General features: G+C 54.9%; 1 protein-coding gene across 5 annotated transcripts in view; it reads left to right on the top strand.

Annotated features, from left to right (window-relative positions):
- Positions 1–316: 316 nt before the first annotated feature.
- LOC142255331 (uncharacterized) overlaps positions 317–19,179 on the top strand; it is a 110,326-nt gene continuing 91,463 nt past the window's right edge. For all 5 annotated transcript variants that reach the window (XM_075326883.1, XM_075326882.1, XM_075326881.1 and 2 more), the window contains exons 1-6: positions 317–440; positions 12,054–12,114; positions 12,201–12,344; positions 14,733–14,879; positions 16,964–17,086; positions 17,422–17,586. In XM_075326883.1, the coding sequence (XP_075182998.1) occupies positions 12,070–12,114; positions 12,201–12,344; positions 14,733–14,879; positions 16,964–17,086; positions 17,422–17,586 (624 nt within the window). In that variant the 5' untranslated portion in view covers positions 317–440; positions 12,054–12,069. The remainder of the gene's footprint in view (positions 441–12,053; positions 12,115–12,200; positions 12,345–14,732; positions 14,880–16,963; positions 17,087–17,421; positions 17,587–19,179) is intronic.

Below are 19,179 nucleotides of genomic sequence, written 5' to 3'. Positions count from 1 at the left end.
AATTTAAAAAAACACTCCCCCCACCCCAAAAAATAAATAAATAAACCCCCCCAATAAACTTTCCAATTTTTTATTTTTTTTTAATATCAGATCTATTAAAGCGCTATAATAAATAAAATGATAATTAACATAAATACTATGTTTTGGCTATTGTCAGACTCCACTCTTTGTATGAGGTCATTAGAGTTCATCACCATAACAACCAAGGTATTTTCTGGCCGCCATGTTTGTTTCTGGCAACCCGCACATTCTATGGCAACAGACAGAACAGGGCGTGCACCACCAACGCGTGACGTCACCACTCAGCTGTGCTGGAGCTTATCCTATTCCAAGATGGCCGCCGGAGCCTGGCTGCAGCTGGGAACGACCGAGTGCGTGTAATGGGCGCGGAGAGCCGGGGAGACTGCGCCATGGCTTCACCGTGAGATCCTCGGCCCCAGGTGAGGGGAGGCGGAAGCCGCTATTAAGCTGTTCCTTTTATACCGGTGCTGTAGGCCTTTAGGAGGAGGGGGTGTGGCATGTCCTCAGGTCTCCTCCCATTGGCCTTTACATCTCCTCCCCCTCTCTCTTAATAGGTCACTTGCAGCCGTGCGCTGCACTGTAGTCATACTACAAATCCCATCATCCCTTGTCATTGACGCCGTTCTGAGGCATGCTGGGACTTGTAGTTCTTTTTTTATCTGACGTCTTCCAGTGTCATTAGGACATTTATTTTTCCCCTATAGTCTATTAGTCATCTAATGAGATAAAATAAGAACATTTTTGGGATTAGAGCGGCTAATTTATTTGGTGACTGCGGCATTTTGATAAAAGGCAATTCATTTATGTTTTGGGATTTTCCTTTAACGTGTAGGAGAACTGTCGGCTGCTGATTTGAAGCCTTCTAATTGATTCTGGCACAGGCTTGACAGCGGCATTTAAAAGGTTAAATTGCTGGCTTGTTACTGGAGTGTCGGCTGTATAACACAGCCTGCGCCCGCTCCACCCGCGCCGTGCGTCCTCTCCACCCGCGCCGTGCGTCCTCTCCACCCGCGCCGTACGTCCTCTCCACCCGCGCCGTGCGTCCTCTCCACCCGCGCCGTGCGTCCTCTCCACCCGCGCCGTGCGTCCGCTCCACCCGCGCCGTGCGTCCTCTCCACCCGCGCCGTGCGTCCTCTCCACCCGCGCCGTGCGTCCTCTCCACCCGCGCCGTGCGTCCTCTCCACCCGCGCCGTGCGTCCGTCCGCCATACAGGTATATGGCACTTGGCGCTTAGGGGGTTAACCTGGCACCGGCGCCATGAGTTTGGATCACACTGGGATGACATTGTATATTATTCGCAGTGCCGGATCATCGATATTCTGGATTATCGGACTTTCGTGTAATTTCTCTGTATGCGGCGGAGGATGAGGATCGCTGTCTGCCGGGACGAGTCTCGTTCGCTCAGCGCAGGCTATTTCCAGCTCCCTTTGTTGTTCCTCCGCCCGGCAGCTGTTGAATAATCCGCGCCCCACATTCAGCTGTCACTGCGGGGGGAGATGAGAGCTGGGATTAGACTCGTCTGAGGAGGGGCCGTGCGTCTGTACAGCAGCACGTGGGCCCCTTAAGGCTGCGTTCACATGTACAGTTTTTTAGGGTGCGGATTTGATTTGGATTTCACCCAATACCTTACATAAAGTGAAATCTGTGACGCAATAAACTCTTCCCAACTCCGCTTACACGGCGGCTGCCGGCTGTGACCTGGTGCCCCTTCCGCCGCGACAATAGTCCGGGTCCGAACGATGCCCCCGACTCCTCCACCTTGGTGCTATACACAAAGCCATATAGAAAGTACTGAAGTGCATCAAACAATTGCAGGTTCCAGTCGCCGAGGGACTAAAAAATATGTAAAAAGTTGTTCAAAAAAAAAAAATAAATAAATGAGAAAACCTAAAATCAAGTTTCATTCTGCGCGCGCATGGAGCAGAGGAGCGGACACCCGGCATCACTGATCATTACCAGGGAGTCGGAGCAAAATTTGCTATAACGTTGATGTTTTAAGTCAAATTAATTGCGCACAGAGGGGGCATCCGTACAAGACGGGAGTCAGGACTTGTCCTAAGTAGTGATGAGCGGGCACTACCATGCTCGGGTGCTCAGTACTGGTAACTAGTGATGAGCAGGCACTACCATGCTCAGTACTGGTAACTAGTGATGAGCAGGCACTACCATGCTCAGTACTGGTAACTAGTGATGAGCGGGCACTACCATGCTCAGTACTGGTAACTAGTGATGAGCAGGCACTACCATGCTCGGGTGCTCTGTACTGGTAACTAGTGATAAGCGGGCACTACCATGCTCGGGTGCTCAGTACTGGTAACTAGTGATGAGCGGGCACTACCATGCTCGGGTGCTCAGTACTGGTAACTAGTGATGAGCGGGCACTACCATGCTCGGGTGCTCAGTACTGGTAACTAGTGATGAGTGGGCACTACCATGCTCGGGTGCTCAGTACTGGTAACTAGTGATGAGCGGGCACTACCATGCTCGGGTGCTCAGTACTGGTAACTAGTGATGAGCAGGCACTACCATGCTCGGGTGCTCTGTACTGGTAACTAGTGATAAGCGGGCACTACCATGCTCGGGTGCTCAGTACTGGTAACTAGTGATGAGCGGGCACTACCATGCTCGGGTGCTCAGTACTGGTAACTAGTGATGAGCGGGCACTACCATGCTCGGGTGCTCAGTACTGGTAACTAGTGATGAGTGGGCACTACCATGCTCGGGTGCTCAGTACTGGTAACTAGTGATGAGCGGGCACTACCATGCTCGGGTGCTCAGTACTGGTAACTAGTGATGAGTGAGCACTACCATGCTCGGGTGCTCAGTACTGGTAACTAGTGATGAGTGGGCACTACCATACTCGGGTGCTCAGTACTGGTAACTAGTGATGAGCGGGCACTACCATGCTCGGGTGCTCAGTACTGGTAACTAGTGATGAGTGAGCACTACCATGCTCGGGTGCTCAGTACTGGTAACTAGTGATGAGTGGGCACTACCATGCTCGGGTGGTCAGTACTGGTAACTAGTGATGAGTGGGCACTACCATGCTCGGGTGCTCAGTACTGGTAACTAGTGATGAGCGGGCACTACCATGCTCGGGTGCTCAGTATTGGTAACTAGTGATGAGCGGGCACTACCATGCTCAGGTGCTCAGTACTGGTAACTAGTGATGAGCGGGCACTACCATGCTCGGGTGCTCAGTACTGGTAACTAGTGATGAGCGGGCACTACCATGCTCGGGTGCTCAGTACTGGTAACTAGTGATGAGCGGGCACTACCATGCTCGGGTGCTCAGTACTGGTAACTAGTGATGAGCGGGCACTACCATGCTCGGGTGCTCAGTACTGGTAACTAGTGATGAGCGGGCACTACCATGCTCGGGTGCTCAGTACTGGTAACTAGTGATGAGCGGGCACTACCATGCTCGGGTGCTCAGTACTGGTAACTAGTGATGAGTGGGCACTACCATGCTCTGGTGCTCAGTACTGGTAACTAGTTATGAGCGGGCACTACCATGCTCGGGTGCTCAGTACTGGTAACTAGTGATAAGTGAGCACTACCATGCTCGGGTGGTCAGTACTGGTAACTAGTGATGAGCGGGCACTACCATGCTCGGGTGCTCAGTACTGGTAACTAGTGATGAGCGGGCACTACCATGCTCGGGTGCTCAGTACTGGTAACTAGTGATGAGCGGGCACTACCATGCTCAGGTGCTCAGTACTGGTAACTAGTGATGAGCGGGCACTACCATGCTCAGGTGCTCAGTACTGGTAACTAGTGATGAGCGGGCACTACCATGCTCAGGTGCTCAGTACTGGTAACTAGTGATGAGCGGGCACTACCATGCTCAGGTGCTCAGTACTGGTAACTAGTGATGAGCGGGCACTACCATGCTCAGGTGCTCTGTACTGGTAACTAGTGATGAGCGGGCACTACCATGCTCGGGTGCTCAGTACTGGTAACTAGTGATGAGCGGGCACTACCATGCTCGGGTGCTCAGTACTGGTAACTAGTGATGAGCGGGCACTACCATGCTCGGGTGCTCAGTACTCGTAACTAGTGATGAGCGGGCACTACCATGCTCGGGTGCTCAGTACTCGTAACTAGTGATGAGCGGGCACTACCATGCTCGGGTGCTCAGTACTCGTAACTACTGATGAGCGGGCACTACCATGCTCGGGTGCTCAGTACTGGTAACTAGTGATGAGCGGGCACTACCATGCTCGGGTGCTCAGTACTGGTAACTAGTGATGAGCGGGCACTACCATGCTCGGGTGCTCAGTACTGGTAACTAGTGATGAGCGGGCACTACCATGCTCGGGTGCTCAGTACTGGTAACTAGTGATGAGTGGGCACTACCATGCTCTGGTGCTCAGTACTGGTAACTAGTGATGAGCGGGCACTACCATGCTCGGGTGCTCAGTACTGGTAACTAGTGATGAGCGGGCACTACCATGCTCGGGTGCTCAGTACTGGTAACTAGTGATGAGCGGGCACTACCATGCTCGGGTGCTCAGTACTCGTAACTAGTGATGAGCGGGCACTACCATGCTCGGGTGCTCAGTACTGGTAACTAGTGATGAGCGGGCACTACCATGCTCGGGTGCTCGGTACTCATAACTAGTGATGAGCGGGCACTACCATGCTCGGGTGCTCAGTACTGGTAACTAGTGATGAGCGGGCACTACCATGCTCGGGTGCTCAGTACTGGTAACTAGTGATGAGCGGGCACTACCATGCTCAGGTGCTCAGTACTGGTAACTAGTGATGAGCGGGCACTACCATGCTCGGGTGCTCAGTACTGGTAACTAGTGATGAGTGGGCACTACCATGCTCTGGTGCTCAGTACTGGTAACTAGTTATGAGCGGGCACTACCATGCTCGGGTGCTCAGTACTGGTAACTAGTGATAAGTGAGCACTACCATGCTCGGGTGGTCAGTACTGGTAACTAGTGATGAGCGGGCACTACCATGCTCGGGTGCTCAGTACTGGTAACTAGTGATGAGCGGGCACTACCATGCTCGGGTGGTCAATACTGGTAACTAGTGATGAGCGGGCACTGCCATGCTCAGGTGCTCAGTACTGGTAACTAGTGATGAGCGGGCACTACCATGCTCGGGTGCTCAGTACTGGTAACTAGTGATGAGCGGGCACTACCATGCTCGGGTGCTTGGTACTCATAACTAGTGATGAGCGGGCACTACCATGCTCAGGTGCTCAGTACTGGTAACTAGTGATGAGCGGGCACTACCATGCTCAGGTGCTCAGTACTGGTAACTAGTGATGAGCGGGCACTACCATGCTCAGGTGCTCAGTACTGGTAACTAGTGATGAGCGGGCACTACCATGCTCAGGTGCTCTGTACTCGTAACTAGTGATGAGCGGGCACTACCATGCTCGGGTGCTCAGTACTGGTAACTAGTGATGAGCGGGCACTACCATGCTCGGGTGCTCAGTACTGGTAACTAGTGATGAGCGGGCACTACCATGCTCGGGTGCTCAGTACTGGTAACTAGTGATCAGCGGGCACTACCATGCTCGGGTGCTCAGTACTGGTAACTAGTGATGAGCGGGCACTACCATGCTCGGGTGCTCAGTACTCGTAACTAGTGATGAGCGGGCACTACCATGCTCGGGTGCTCAGTACTCGTAACTACTGATGAGCGGGCACTACCATGCTCGGGTGCTCAGTACTGGTAACTAGTGATGAGCGGGCACTACCATGCTCGGGTGCTCAGTACTGGTAACTAGTGATGAGCGGGCACTACCATGCTCGGGTGCTCAGTACTGGTAACTAGTGATGAGCGGGCACTACCATGCTCGGGTGCTCAGTACTGGTAACTAGTGATGAGCGGGCACTACCATGCTCTGGTGCTCAGTACTGGTAACTAGTGATGAGTGGGCACTACCATGCTCGGGTGCTCAGTACTGGTAACTAGTGATGAGCGGGCACTACCATGCTCGGGTGCTCAGTACTGGTAACTAGTGATGAGCGGGCACTACCATGCTCGGGTGCTCAGTACTGGTAACTAGTGATGAGCGGGCACTACCATGCTCGGGTGCTCAGTACTCGTAACTAGTGATGAGCGGGCACTACCATGCTCGGGTGCTCAGTACTGGTAACTAGTGATGAGCGGGCACTACCATGCTCGGGTGCTCGGTACTCATAACTAGTGATGAGCGGGCACTACCATGCTCGGGTGCTCAGTACTCGTAACTAGTGATGAGCGGGCACTACCATGCTCGGGTGCTCTGTACTGGTAACTAGTGATGAGCGGGCACTACCATGCTCGGGTGCTCTGTACTGGTAACTAGTGATGAGCGGGCACTACCATGCTCAGGTGCTCGGTACTGGTAACTAGTGATAAGCGGGGCACTACCATGCTCAGGTGCTCAGTACTGATAACTAGTGATGAGCAGGCACTACCATGCTCAGGTGCTCAGTACTGGTAACTAGTGATAAGCGGGGCACTACCATGCTCGGGTGCTCAGTACTGGTAACTAGTGATGAGCGGGCACTACCATGCTCGGGTGCTCAGTACTGGTAACTAGTGATGAGCAGGCACTACCATGCTCAGGTGCTCAGTACTGGTAACTAGTGATAAGCGGGGCACTACCATGCTCGGGTGCTCAGTACTGGTAACTAGTGATGAGTGGGCACTACCATGCTCAGGTGCTCGGTACTGGTAACTAGTGATGAGCGGGCACTACCATGCTCAGGTGCTCAGTACTGATAACTAGTGATGAGCAGGCACTACCATGCTCGGGTGCTCAGTACTGGTAACTAGTGATAAGCGGGGCACTACCATGCTCGGGTGCTCAGTACTGGTAACTAGTGATGAGCGGGCACTACCATGCTCGGGTGCTCAGTACTGGTAACTAGTGATGAGCGGGCACTACCATGCTCGGGTGCTCGGTACTCATAACTAGTGATGAGTGGGCACTACCATGCTCGGGTGCTCGGTACTCATAACTAGTGATGAGTGGGCACTACCATGCTCGGGTGCTCGGTACTCATAACTAGTCCTGGCTGCACATCTCGGCAGGAAATACAAGTATAGATGATGATGATGGTGATGATACGTCTTTACACACTTGTACAGGAGTGGAGATATTGGCGTCCTGGAAGTTGCGGTGCGGCTCCGGCAGATGTGATATAACCGGTCTGGTAACTTTCCTGCAGGGATTTTCTGCCACATTCCAGTCTGATCTTCCCGGTGATGGCGGTGATCATGGTGATGGCGGTGATCATGGTGATGGCGGTGATCATGGTGATGGCGGTGATCATGGTGATGGCGGTGAACGTCGGGGCCCTTCTTGTTGTTGATACTTGTGAATGCCTCAGAGCCGAGGTCATTAGGTGCATTTCATCCAAGGTCTCATATTGTGTCTTAATGGACTGTGAAGGTCAAAAAAAGCAAAAAAATAAATTCAGTATTAGGGAGTTAGACGTTACCCGGCACCGCCCAGAGCCGCTCACTTCTGCACGGACAACGGAGCGACCAGGACAGCGGCAGAGACGCCGAGCGCAGAATGTCAGGTCCTAGTCACATCAGCACCAGAAGTGAGCGGCTCTGGACGGATCCGCATCTCCCCCTTTTATAGGGGTTGTACGGGAGTAACAGTCTAATTAGGAGAGGTGCCACCACGGAGACCCCGCAATCATGAGCCTGGTAGCCCACAAAACCTATGGGATTGATGCAGAGTGCAGCAGTCGCATATCCCCATCAGCACCATCAATTAAAATTGGACTCTTGTTCTTGGGATCAGCTTTTGGCAACTGAAGGATCAGACATTGATCACCTGTCCTCATCTATCCTGTACATGGGTGACAAACCGTGCGGCTGTGCTGTGACTACTGGGGACAGGGGCGACTGCTGTGACTACTGGGGACAGGGGCGACTGCTGTGACTACTGGGGAAAGGGGCGACTGCTGTAACTACTGGGGAAAGGGGCGACTGCTGTAACTACTGGGGAAAGGGGCGACTGCTGTAACTACTGGGGAAAGGGGCGACTGCTGTGACTACTGGGGAAAGGGGCGACTGCTGTGACTACTGGGGAAAGGGGCGACTGCTGTGACTACTGGGGAAAGGGGCGACTGCTGTGACTACTGGGGAAAGGGGCGACTGCTGTAACTACTGGGGAAAGGGGCGACTGCTGTGACTACTGGGGAAAGGGGCGGCTGCTGTAACTACTGGGGAAAGGGGCGACTGCTGTGACTACTGGGGAAAGGGGCGGCTGCTGTGACTACTGGGGAAAGGGGCGACTGCTGTGACTACTGGGGAAAGGGGCGACTGCTGTGACTACTGGGGAAAGGGGCGACTGCTGTAACTACTGGGGAAAGGGGCGACTGCTGTGACTACTGGGGAAAGGGGCGACTGCTGTAACTACTGGGGACAGGGGCGACTGCTGTGACTACTGGGGAAAGGGGCGACTGCTGTGACTACTGGGGAAAGGGGCGACTGCTGTGACTACTGGGGAAAGGGGCAGCTGCTGTGACTACTGGGGAGAGGGGCGACTGCTGTAACTACTGGGGAAAGGGGCGACTGCTGTGACTACTGGGGAAAGGGGCGACTGCTGTGACTACTGGGGAAAGGGGCGACTGCTGTGACTACTGGGGAAAGGGGCAGCTGCTGTGACTACTGGGGAAAGGGGCGACTGCTGTAACTACTGGGGAAAGGGGCGACTGCTGTGACTACTGGGGAAAGGGGCAGCTGCTGTGACTACTGGGGAAAGGGGCGACTGCTGTAACTACTGGGGAAAGGGGCGACTGCTGTGACTACTGGGGAAAGGGGCAGCTGCTGTGACTACTGGGGAAAGGGGCGACTGCTGTGACTACTGGGGAAAGGGGCGACTGCTGTGACTACTGGGGACAGGGGCGACTGCTGTAACTACTGGGGAAAGGGGCGACTGCTGTGACTACTGGGGAAAGGGGCGACTGCTGTGACTACTGGGGAAAGGGGCGACTGCTGGGGAAAGGGGCGACTGCTGTGACTACTGGGGAAAGGGGCGACTGCTGTGACTACTGGGGAAAGGGGCGACTGCTGTGACTACTGGGGAAAGGGGCGGCTGCTGTAACTACTGGGGAAAGGGGCGACTGCTGTGACTACTGGGGACAGGGGCGACTGCTGTAACTACTGGGGAAAGGGGCGACTGCTGTAACTACTGGGGAAAGGGGCGACTGCTGTGACTACTGGGGAAAGGGGCGACTGCTGTGACTACTGGGGAAAGGGGCAGCTGCTGTGACTACTGGGGACAGGGGCGACTGCTGTAACTACTGGGGAAAGGGGCGACTGCTGTAACTACTGGGGAAAGGGGCGACTGCTGTGACTACTGGGGAAAGGGGCGACTGCTGTGACTACTGGGGAAAGGGGCGACTGCTGTGACTACTGGGGAAAGGGGCAGCTGCTGTGACTACTGGGGACAGGGGCGACTGCTGTAACTACTGGGGAAAGGGGCGACTGCTGTAACTACTGGGGAAAGGGGCGACTGCTGTAACTACTGGGGAAAGGGGCGACTGCTGTGACTACTGGGGAAAGGGGCAGCTGCTGTGACTACTGGGGACAGGGGCGACTGCTGTGACTACTGGGGAAAGGGGCAGCTGCTGTGACTACTGGGGAAAGGGGCAGCTGCTGTGACTACTGGGGACAGGGGCGACTGCTGTGACTACTGGGGAAAGGGGCGACTGCTGTGACTACTGGGGAAAGGGGCGGCTGCTGTGACTACTGGGGACAGGGGCGACTGCTGTGACTACTGGGGACAGGGGCGACTGCTGTGACTACTGGGGAAAGGGGCGACTGCTGTAACTACTGGGGAAAGGGGCGACTGCTGTGACTACTGGGGAAAGGGGCGACTGCTGTGACTACTGGGGAAAGGGGCGGCTGCTGTGACTACTGGGGACAGGGGCGACTGCTGTGACTACTGGGGACAGGGGCGACTGCTGTGACTACTGGGGACAGGGGCGACTGCTGTGACTACTGGGGACAGGGGCGACTGCTGTGACTACTGGGGAAAGGGGCGACTGCTGTGACTACTGGGGAAAGGGGCAGCTGCTGTGACTACTGGGGACAGGGGCGACTGCTGTGACTACTGGGGACAGGGGCGACTGCTGTGACTACTGGGGAAAGGGGCGACTGCTGTGACTACTGGGGACAGGGGCGACTGCTGTGACTACTGGGGAAAGGGGCGACTGCTGTGACTACTGGGGAAAGGGGCGACTGCGGTGACTACTGGGGACGGGCGACTGCTGTGACTACTGGGGACAGGGGCGACTGCTGTGACTACTGGGGAAAGGGGCGACTGCTGTGACTACTGGGGACAGGGGCGACTGCTGTGACTACTGGGGACAGGGGCGACTGCTGTGACTACTGGGGAAAGGGGCGACTGCTGTGACTACTGGGGACAGGGGCGACTGCTGTGACTACTGGGGACAGGGGCGACTGCTGTGACTACTGAGGAAAGGGGCGACTGCTGTGACTACTGGGGACAGGGGCGACTGCTGTGACTACTGGGGAAAGGGGCGACTGCTGTAACCACTGGGGAAAGGGGCGGCTGCTGTGACTACTGGGGAAAGGGGCAGCTGCTGTGACCACTGGGGAAAGGGGCGACTGCTGTGACTACTGGGGAAAGGGGCGGCTGCTGTGACTACTGGGGAAAGGGGCGACTGCTGTGACTACTGGGGACAGGGGCGACTGCTGTGACCACTGGGGAAAGGGGCGACTGCTGTGACTACTGGGGAAAGGGGCGACTGCTGTGACTACTGGGGACAGGGGCGACTGCTGTGACTACTGAGGAAAGGGGCGACTGCTGTGACTACTGGGGAAAGGGGCGACTGCTGTGACTACTGGGGACAGGGGCGACTGCTGTAACTACTGGGGAAAGGGGCGACTGCTGTGATTACTGGGGAAAGGGGCGACTGCTGTGACCACTGGGGAAAGGGGCGACTGCTGTGACCACTGGGGAAAGGGGCGACTGCTGTGACTACTGGGGTAAGGGGCGACTGCTGTGACTACTGGGGAAAGGGGCGGCTGCTGTGACTACTGGGGAAAGGGGCGACTGCGGTGACTACTGGGGAAAGGGGCGACTGCGGTGATTATTGGGGAGAGGGGCGACTGCTGTGACTACTGGGGAGAGGGGCAGCTGGTTAGACAGAGTAGATAGATGTTGAGATTAGCGCTCCTTCTCTCTTCACATGAACATGTTCTCTAGCGGAGGAGATGTTCTCTAGCGGAGGAGATGTTCTCTAGCGGAGGAGATGTTCTCTAGCGGAGGAGATGTTCTCTAGCGGAGGAGATGTTCTCTAGCGGAGGAGATGTTCTCTAGCGGAGGAGATGTTCTCTAGCGGAGGAGATGTTCTCTAGCGGAGGGGAGTTTCTCTAGCGGAGGGGAGTTTCTCTAGCGGAGGGGAGTTTCTCTAGCGGAGGAGATGTTCTCTAGCGGAGGAGATGTTCTCTAGCGGAGGAGGTGTTCCCTAGCGGAGGGGAGTTTCTCTAGCGGAGGAGATGTTCTCTAGCGGAGGAGATGTTCTCTAACGGAGGAGATGTTCCCTAGCGGAGGAGGTGTTCCCTAGCGGAGGAGATGCTCTCTAGCGGAGGAGATGCTCTCTAGCGGAGGAGATGCTCTCTAGCGGAGGAGATGCTCTCTAGCGGAGGAGGTGTTCCCTAGCGGAGGAGGTGTTCCCTAGCGGAGGAGGTGTTCTCTAGCGGAGGAGGTGTTCCCTAGCGGAGGAGGTGTTCCCTAGCGGAGGAGATGTTCTCTAGCGGAGGAGGTGTTCTCTAGCGGAGGAGGTGTTCTCTAGCGGAGGAGGTGTTCTCTAGCGGAGGAGGTGTTCCCTAGCGGAGGAGGTGTTCCCTAGCGGAGGAACTGCAGCCATACACATCTGACCGCAGATCCCTGGATTGGGGTGATGGAGGTGCAGCAGGGTGATATCTGTTTTGGGGGACGGTCAGGCCACCCCCTACCCATAGACAGACCCTAGCGTTGATACCAAGCTGATAGCTGTGACCTGACGTGCCCTCTGCTTCCTTTCCAGCCGCCCGTCTGACACCATGTGGAACTGGTATTCTGGGGACGATCCCCAGTCGTCGGGCGCGGTAAGTCCTTGAAGTGTATTTTATGTCAAACTTATATGATTTGGGCTTCCGATCTCTAACATTGTGATTCGGTTTTCCCTCCGCAGTCACCGGCAGACCCGCGTGCCGGCACCATGTCGGTGGTAGACCTGACGGAGCAGCTGGCGCACACTCAGCAGCTGGTGGCACAACTGAAGGATCTGATCCGGGAGAAGGACAATGAACTGCGCAAGAAAGATCAGGACCTGAAGGTGCGTGCAGGAGACTATAGACCGGGCGGCACATTGCATATAAAGGTGCAGGAGACTATAGACAGGGCTGCACATTGCATATAAAGGTGCAGGAGACTATAGACAGGGCGGCACATTGCATAGAAAGGTGCAGGAGACTATAGACAGGGCTGCACATTGCATATAAAGGTGCAGGAGACTATAGACAGGGCTGCACATTGCATATAAAGGTGCAGGAGACTATAGACAGGGCTGCACATTGCATATAAAGGTGCAGGAGACTATAGACAGGGTGGCACATTGCATATAAAGGTGCAGGAGACTATAGACAGGGTGGCACATTGCATATAAAGGTGCAGGAGACTATAGACAGGGCAGCACATTGCATATGAAGGTGCAGGAGACTATAGAGTGTGCGGCACATTGCATATAAAGGTGCAGGAGACTATAGACAGGGTGGCACATTGCATAGAAAGGTGCAGGAGACTATAGACAGGGTGGCACATTGCATATAAAGGTGCAGGAGACTATAGACAGGGCGGCACATTGCATATGAAGGTGCAGGAGACTATAGAGCGTGCGGCACATTGCATATAAAGGTGCAGGAGACTATAGATAGGGCAGCACATTGCATATAAAGGTGCAGGAGACTATAGACAGGGCAGCACATTGCATATAAAGGTGCAGGAGACTATAGACAGGGTGGCACATTGCATATAAAGGTGCAGGAGACTATAGACAGGGCGGCACATTGCATATGAAGGTGCAGGAGACTATAGAGCGTGCGGCACATTGCATATAAAGGTGCAGGAGACTATAGACAGGGCGGCACATTGCATATAAAGGTGCAGGAGACTATAGACAGGGCAGCACATTGCATATAAAGGTGCAGGAGACTATAGACAGGGCTGCACATTACATATAAAGGTGCAGGAGACTATAGACAGGGTGGCACATTGCATATAAAGGTGCAGGAGACTATAAACAGGGCAGCACATTGCATATAAAGGTGCAGGAGACTATAGACAGGGCTGCACATTACATATAAAGGTGCAGGAGACTATAGACAGGGCTGCACATTGCATATAAAGGTGCAGGAGACTATAGACAGGGCTGCACATTGCATATAAAGGTGCAGGAGACTATAGACAGGGCTGCACATTGCATATAAAGGTGCAGGAGACTATAGACAGGGCTGCACATTGCATATAAAGGTGCAGGAGACTATAGACAGGGCGGCACATTGCATAGAAAGGTGCAGGAGACTATAGACAGGGCAGCACATTGCATAGAAAGGTGCAGGAGACTATAGACAGGGCGGCACATTGCATAGAAAGGTGCAGGAAACTATAGACAGGGCTGCACATTGCATAGAAAGGTGCAGGAGACTGTAGACAGGGCAGCACATTGCATATAAAGGTGCAGGAGACTATAGACAGGGCAGCACATTGCATAGAAAGGTGCAGGAGACTATAGACAGGGCTGCACATTGCATAGAAAGGTGCAGGAGACTATAGACAGGGCTGCACATTGCATAGAAAGGTGCAGGAGACTATAGACAGGGCTGCACATTGCATAGAAAGGTGCAGGAGACTATAGACAGGGCAGCACATTGCATAGAAAGGTGCAGGAGACTATAGACAGGGCAGCACATTGCATAGAAAGGTGCAGGAGACTATAGACGGGGCTGCACATTGCATAGAAAGGTGCAGGAGACTATAGACGGGGCTGCACATTGCATAGAAAGGTGCAGGAGAGGTGTAGATTCTGTGCCCGTTAGGACACTCAGGGTGGTAGCAACTTTTTTGGTTTCGTGCCGCTGCATGAGCAAATGGTGGAAAGGAAAAGTGGAGCAATCGCACAGCCAGTTGGAAGGATTTTGCTTTTTGCTGATGTCGCTATCTTGGAAAATCCTTGTCCCCAGGCCGCACTTTTATATATAAAGTGCTCTACTCACTCTCCCCAGGTCACGCCTTGAGTCTCTACCGCTGCTCCCGTGGTCTTTTATTGTCTACAGCGCTGCAGCCAATCACTGAGACCTCTTGAGTTGTTCATGCCTTCAGCTTGGGTAAAGCCACTGAGCTTACTGATTGGCTGCAGCTCCTTCGAAGTGACATCAGCGCTGTAGACAGGAGCAGGGGCGGTGACACAGAGCTGGACCTGGGGAGGGTGAGTAAAGCACAGTTTCTTTAAATCAAGCATTAGTCAGGGGGCAATGGTTTTCCAAAACCACGTCTGGAGGACTCACTATGAGGAAGGTCCTCCAACCCGAGCTTGTAAGGGAAGGCTCACTCCGCTGCACAGGTACATGCAGCTTATTTTCCCTATGTGTAAAGCTGTGTCTGCGGAGTGTGAGCGCCGTGTGCACGTCCAGCATTGTGCAGTGACTGCATGCTTGTGCCATCGCAGGAAGAAAAGGAATCTGCGGAATCCAAGGTGTCGAAAGCAAAGCTGCAAAACAAGGCCAAGATCGCATCACTGACGTCTCAGCTGGAGGAGCTGAAGAAGCAGCTGGGGTCATCCGGGGCTCAGCTCAAGAAATCCGAGAGCAGGAAGGTAAAGGTTTGCTCCGGGCTCTTTATGTGCCGCGCGGACTGGAGTTATCCTTCATGCCATGTCATTGTTTCCTGGCGGGAGCACGACTTGCAGACGTGACCGCGTCCAGGTGCAGGTCCATAGCCTTGTCCGTGTTATCGACGGGCACCTGATCGATGGCCTCTTATCACATACAGCCCTAGCGCTGCTCCGTCTGCAAAACCGACAACACCTAGTGCGTGATGCAAGGTTTCTTTCCCATCATTTAGACCATTTCTGTAAAATTGCCCATGTCACCATTCACCGGTCCCAAGGACAAAAGACTGACCCGAATTACAGCCCCTAAGAATCATGCGCTGACGCCTACGGCCATGGCTTTGTTCTAAAGTCGGGGAAGGGGGGGGTCATGTGCGGCCGAGCGACGGCTCAGAATCCACACGCAGCAACACTCAGTGCTGTGGAGAGCAGAGGGGGAGAGGGAAAGAGGGAAGAGATTTTTGGAAAGACACATACCGGATTTTTCGGTGTATGAGACGCACCGGATTATAAAATCTATCGGATTATAAACGCACCAGATTATAAGACGCACCTCAAATTTACAGAAAAGAAAAGGTGGAAAAAAATTGGGGTTCATCTTATAATCTGGTGGGATCTTACCAGGGGGCAGCAGCGGTGGTGGCACGAGGTCACAAGAGGCGGGGGTGGTGGTGGAGCAGGGCAATGCTGCAGGCGGTGCGGCGGGTGTCCCAGATGCTGTCCCAGAAACTGTTGGCAGTGCGGGCTCCAAAGAAATGGCGCCTGGAGTTGGCAGTTGCACAGATTGAAGTATTGGCTCAATGACCAGCCAAGAGCTCCATCTGCACACGCGCCAACTCCAGGCGCCATTATTTTATGCCCTTGCAGCACAGCAGCCTCAGCACAGGCGCCACAACCCCAGCATAGATCCAGCAGCCCCAGCATAGTGGCCGAAACCCCAGCACAGTGGTCTCAGCCCCAGCACAGCCACCGCCGCCCCAGCACAGCCACCGCAGCCCCAGCACCGGCGCCAAGCAAAGCCGCCCCAGCACAGGCGCCAAGCAAAGCCGCCCCAGCACAGCTGCCGCAGCCCCAACACAGGCGCCAAGCAAAGCCGCCAGCACAGCTGCCGCAGCCCCAACACAGGCGCCAAGCAAAGCCACCCCAGCACAGCCGCCGCAGCCCCAGCACAGGCGCCAAGCAAAGCCACCCCAGCACAGCTGCCGCAGCCCCAACACAGGCGCCAAGCAAAGCCGCCCCAGCACAGCCGCCGCAGCCCCAGCACAGGCGCCAAGCAAAGCTGCCGCAGCCCCAGGACAGCCGTCTCAGCCCCAGCACAGTGGTCTCAGTCCCAGCACAGTGGTTTCAGCCCCGCACAGCCACCGCAGCCCCAGCACAGGCACCAAGCATAGCCGCCCCAGCACAGCCGCCGCAGCCCCAGCACAGCCGCCGCAGTCCCAGCACAGCCACTGCTGCCGCAGCCCCAGCACAGCCGCCGCAGCCCCAACACAGGCGCCAAGCAAAGCCACCCCAGCACAGCCGCCGCAGCCCCAGCACAGACGCCAAGCAAAGCCGTCTCAGCCCCAGCACAGTGGTCTCAGCCCCAGCACAGTGGTCTCAGCCCCAGCACAGTGGTCTCAGCCCCGCACAGCCACCGCAACCCCAGCACAGGCACCAAGCATAGCCGCCCCAGCACAGCCGCCGCAGCCCCAGCACAGCCGCAGCAGCCCCAGCACAGCCGCCGCAGTCCCAGCACAGCCACTGCTGCCGCAGCCCCAGCACAGCCGCCGCAGCCCCAGCACAGCCACTGCTGCCGCAGCCCCAGCGCAGCCGCCTCAGCACAGCCACCGCAGGCCGCCTCAGCTCCAGCACAGTGCCTGCAGCATTGCCCCTGCCTCCTGCGACCTCTCACCACCACCTCCCAGTAATCTACATTTGGATTATAAGACGCACCCCTCACTATCCTCCCAAATTTTTGGGAGGAAAAGTGCATCTTATAATCCGAAAAATACAGTATCTCAAAAGTTCATTATTGCCATAGAATAATGATATCTGTGAACACTTAATGACCCTGCTTTATGTCGTTTTAGGGATCGGGGGAGGCCGACCAAGAAAATGCTTCTGCAAACCGAGGCAAAATCCTGGTTCTGCGGAAACGAGTGGAGGAGCTGGAGGCACAGCTGGCTCTGAAGAATGGGGAACTCAAGAGAAAGGTACCGAGAAGCAGTGAGGATGGAGGGCGTCACCGGGGCTGATGACTGCGGGGACCACACATCACACCGCACTGTGCACCCTGGGAGGGTTAATCCCAGGCTCCGCAGACATAAGCGCCCCATTGTCTTGTAAGGAATGTGTCCGCAGATGATCAGAACCTTTCCAGACGTCGGCTCGTTCTCTGGTGCACATTTGCTTTAGTTTAGGTTCATACATGAGCGGGGTTGTGTGTGCACCGCTTGCACGGATATGTACAGACCCCTCTCATATACATGATACAGTCTGCGCAGGCGGTCGCTCCCTGCAGAGGTCATCCGGCTGCTTGTTTTTCCAGGAGGAGCTGCTGGAGGGTCAGCGACTGCGCGGCTCCGAGCTGGACGCCATGCTCGCAGAGAAAGAGGAGAGGCTGGCGAAAAAAGAGGCTTATATTAAAGATCTGCAAATGGCGACCGCATCCAATGCTCCAGTAGAGGCCCCCAGGGCTGACCCGGAGGCGAAGGTATTACTGGGATCTGCTATGTCAGGATAAGAGATCCACAACACAAAGCTATCCAGAGGGTGGTCTCAACACTGTAAGGGGGTGATCCCATACACAACACACGTCTTATCATATCAACAGGGCAGGATAACTGTATGATTTCTGGGGGTCTGACCACTGGGACCCCCACTGATTACAAGACCAGGGGTTCCAAAGGCCATTCACTGTCTATAGAACACACACGCTCAGTACCGTTCCATTCACCGTCTATAGGAGTGGTGGTCGCACACGCTCAGTACCGTTCCATTTACCGTCTATAGGAGTGGTGGTCGCACACGCTCAGTACCATTCCATTCACCGTCTATAGGAGTGGTGGTCACACACACTCACTGCCGCTCCATTCTCTGTCTATAGGAGTGGTGGTCTCACACACTCACTACCGCTCCATTCTCTGTCTATAGGAGTGGTGGTCTCACACACTCAGATCTTCTCCATTCACTGTCTATAGGAGTGGTGGTCGCACACGCTCAGTACTGCTCTATTCACTGTATATAGGAGTGGTGGTCGCACACAATCACTACCGCTCCATTCACCGTCTATAGGAGTGGTGGTCACACACACTCACTGCCGCTCCATTCACCATCTATAGGAGTGGTGGTCACACACGCTCAGTACCGCTCCATTCACCGTCTATAGGAGTGGTGGTCGCACACGCTCAGTACCGTTCCATTCACCGTCTATAGGAGTGGTGGTCACACACACTCACTGCCGCTCCATTCACCATCTATAGGAGTGGTGGTCGCACACGCTCACTACCTCTCCATTCACTGTCTATAGGAGTGGTGGTCGCACACGCTCAGTACCGTTCCATTCACCGTCTATAGGAGTGGTGGTCGCACACGCTCACTGCCGCTCCATTCTCTGTCTATAGCAGTGGTGGTCGCACACAATCACTACCGCTCCATTCACTGTATATAGGAGTGGTGGTCTCACACACTCAGATCTTCTCCGTTCACGGTCTATAGGAGTGGTGGTCGCACACACTAACTGCTTCTCCATTCACCGTCTATAGGAGTGGTGGTCGCACACGCTCAGTACCGTTCCATTCACTGTCTATAGGAGTGGTGGTCTCACACGCTCACTGATGCTCCATTCACTGTCTATAGGAGTGGTGGTTGCACACGCTCACTACCGCTCCATTCACTATCTATGGGAGTGGTGGTCACACACGCTCACTGCCGCTCCATTCTCTGTCTATAGGAGTGGTGGTCGCACACGCTCACTACCGCTCCATTCACTGTCTATAGGAGTGGTGGTCGCACACGCTCACTGCCGCTCCATTCTCTGTCTATAGGAGTGGTGGTTGCACACGCTCACTACCGCTCCATTCACTGTCTATAGGAGTGGTGGTTGCACACGCTCACTACCGCTCCATTCACTGTATATAGGAGTGGTGGTCGCACACGCTCAGTACCGCTCCATTCACTGTATATAGGAGTGGTGGTCGCACACGCTCACTACCGCTCCATTCACTGTATATAGGAGTGGTGGTCGCACACGCTCACTACCGCTCCATTCACTGTATATAGGAGTGGTGGTCGCACATGCTCACTA

The sequence above is a fragment of the Anomaloglossus baeobatrachus genome, chromosome 10 (genome assembly GCF_048569485.1).
Source record: "Anomaloglossus baeobatrachus isolate aAnoBae1 chromosome 10, aAnoBae1.hap1, whole genome shotgun sequence".
NCBI classification, from domain to species: domain Eukaryota; kingdom Metazoa; phylum Chordata; class Amphibia; order Anura; family Aromobatidae; genus Anomaloglossus; species Anomaloglossus baeobatrachus.
The sequence above is the reverse complement of the archived record's forward strand: the minus strand, read 5'-3'. Positions and strand labels throughout refer to the sequence as shown.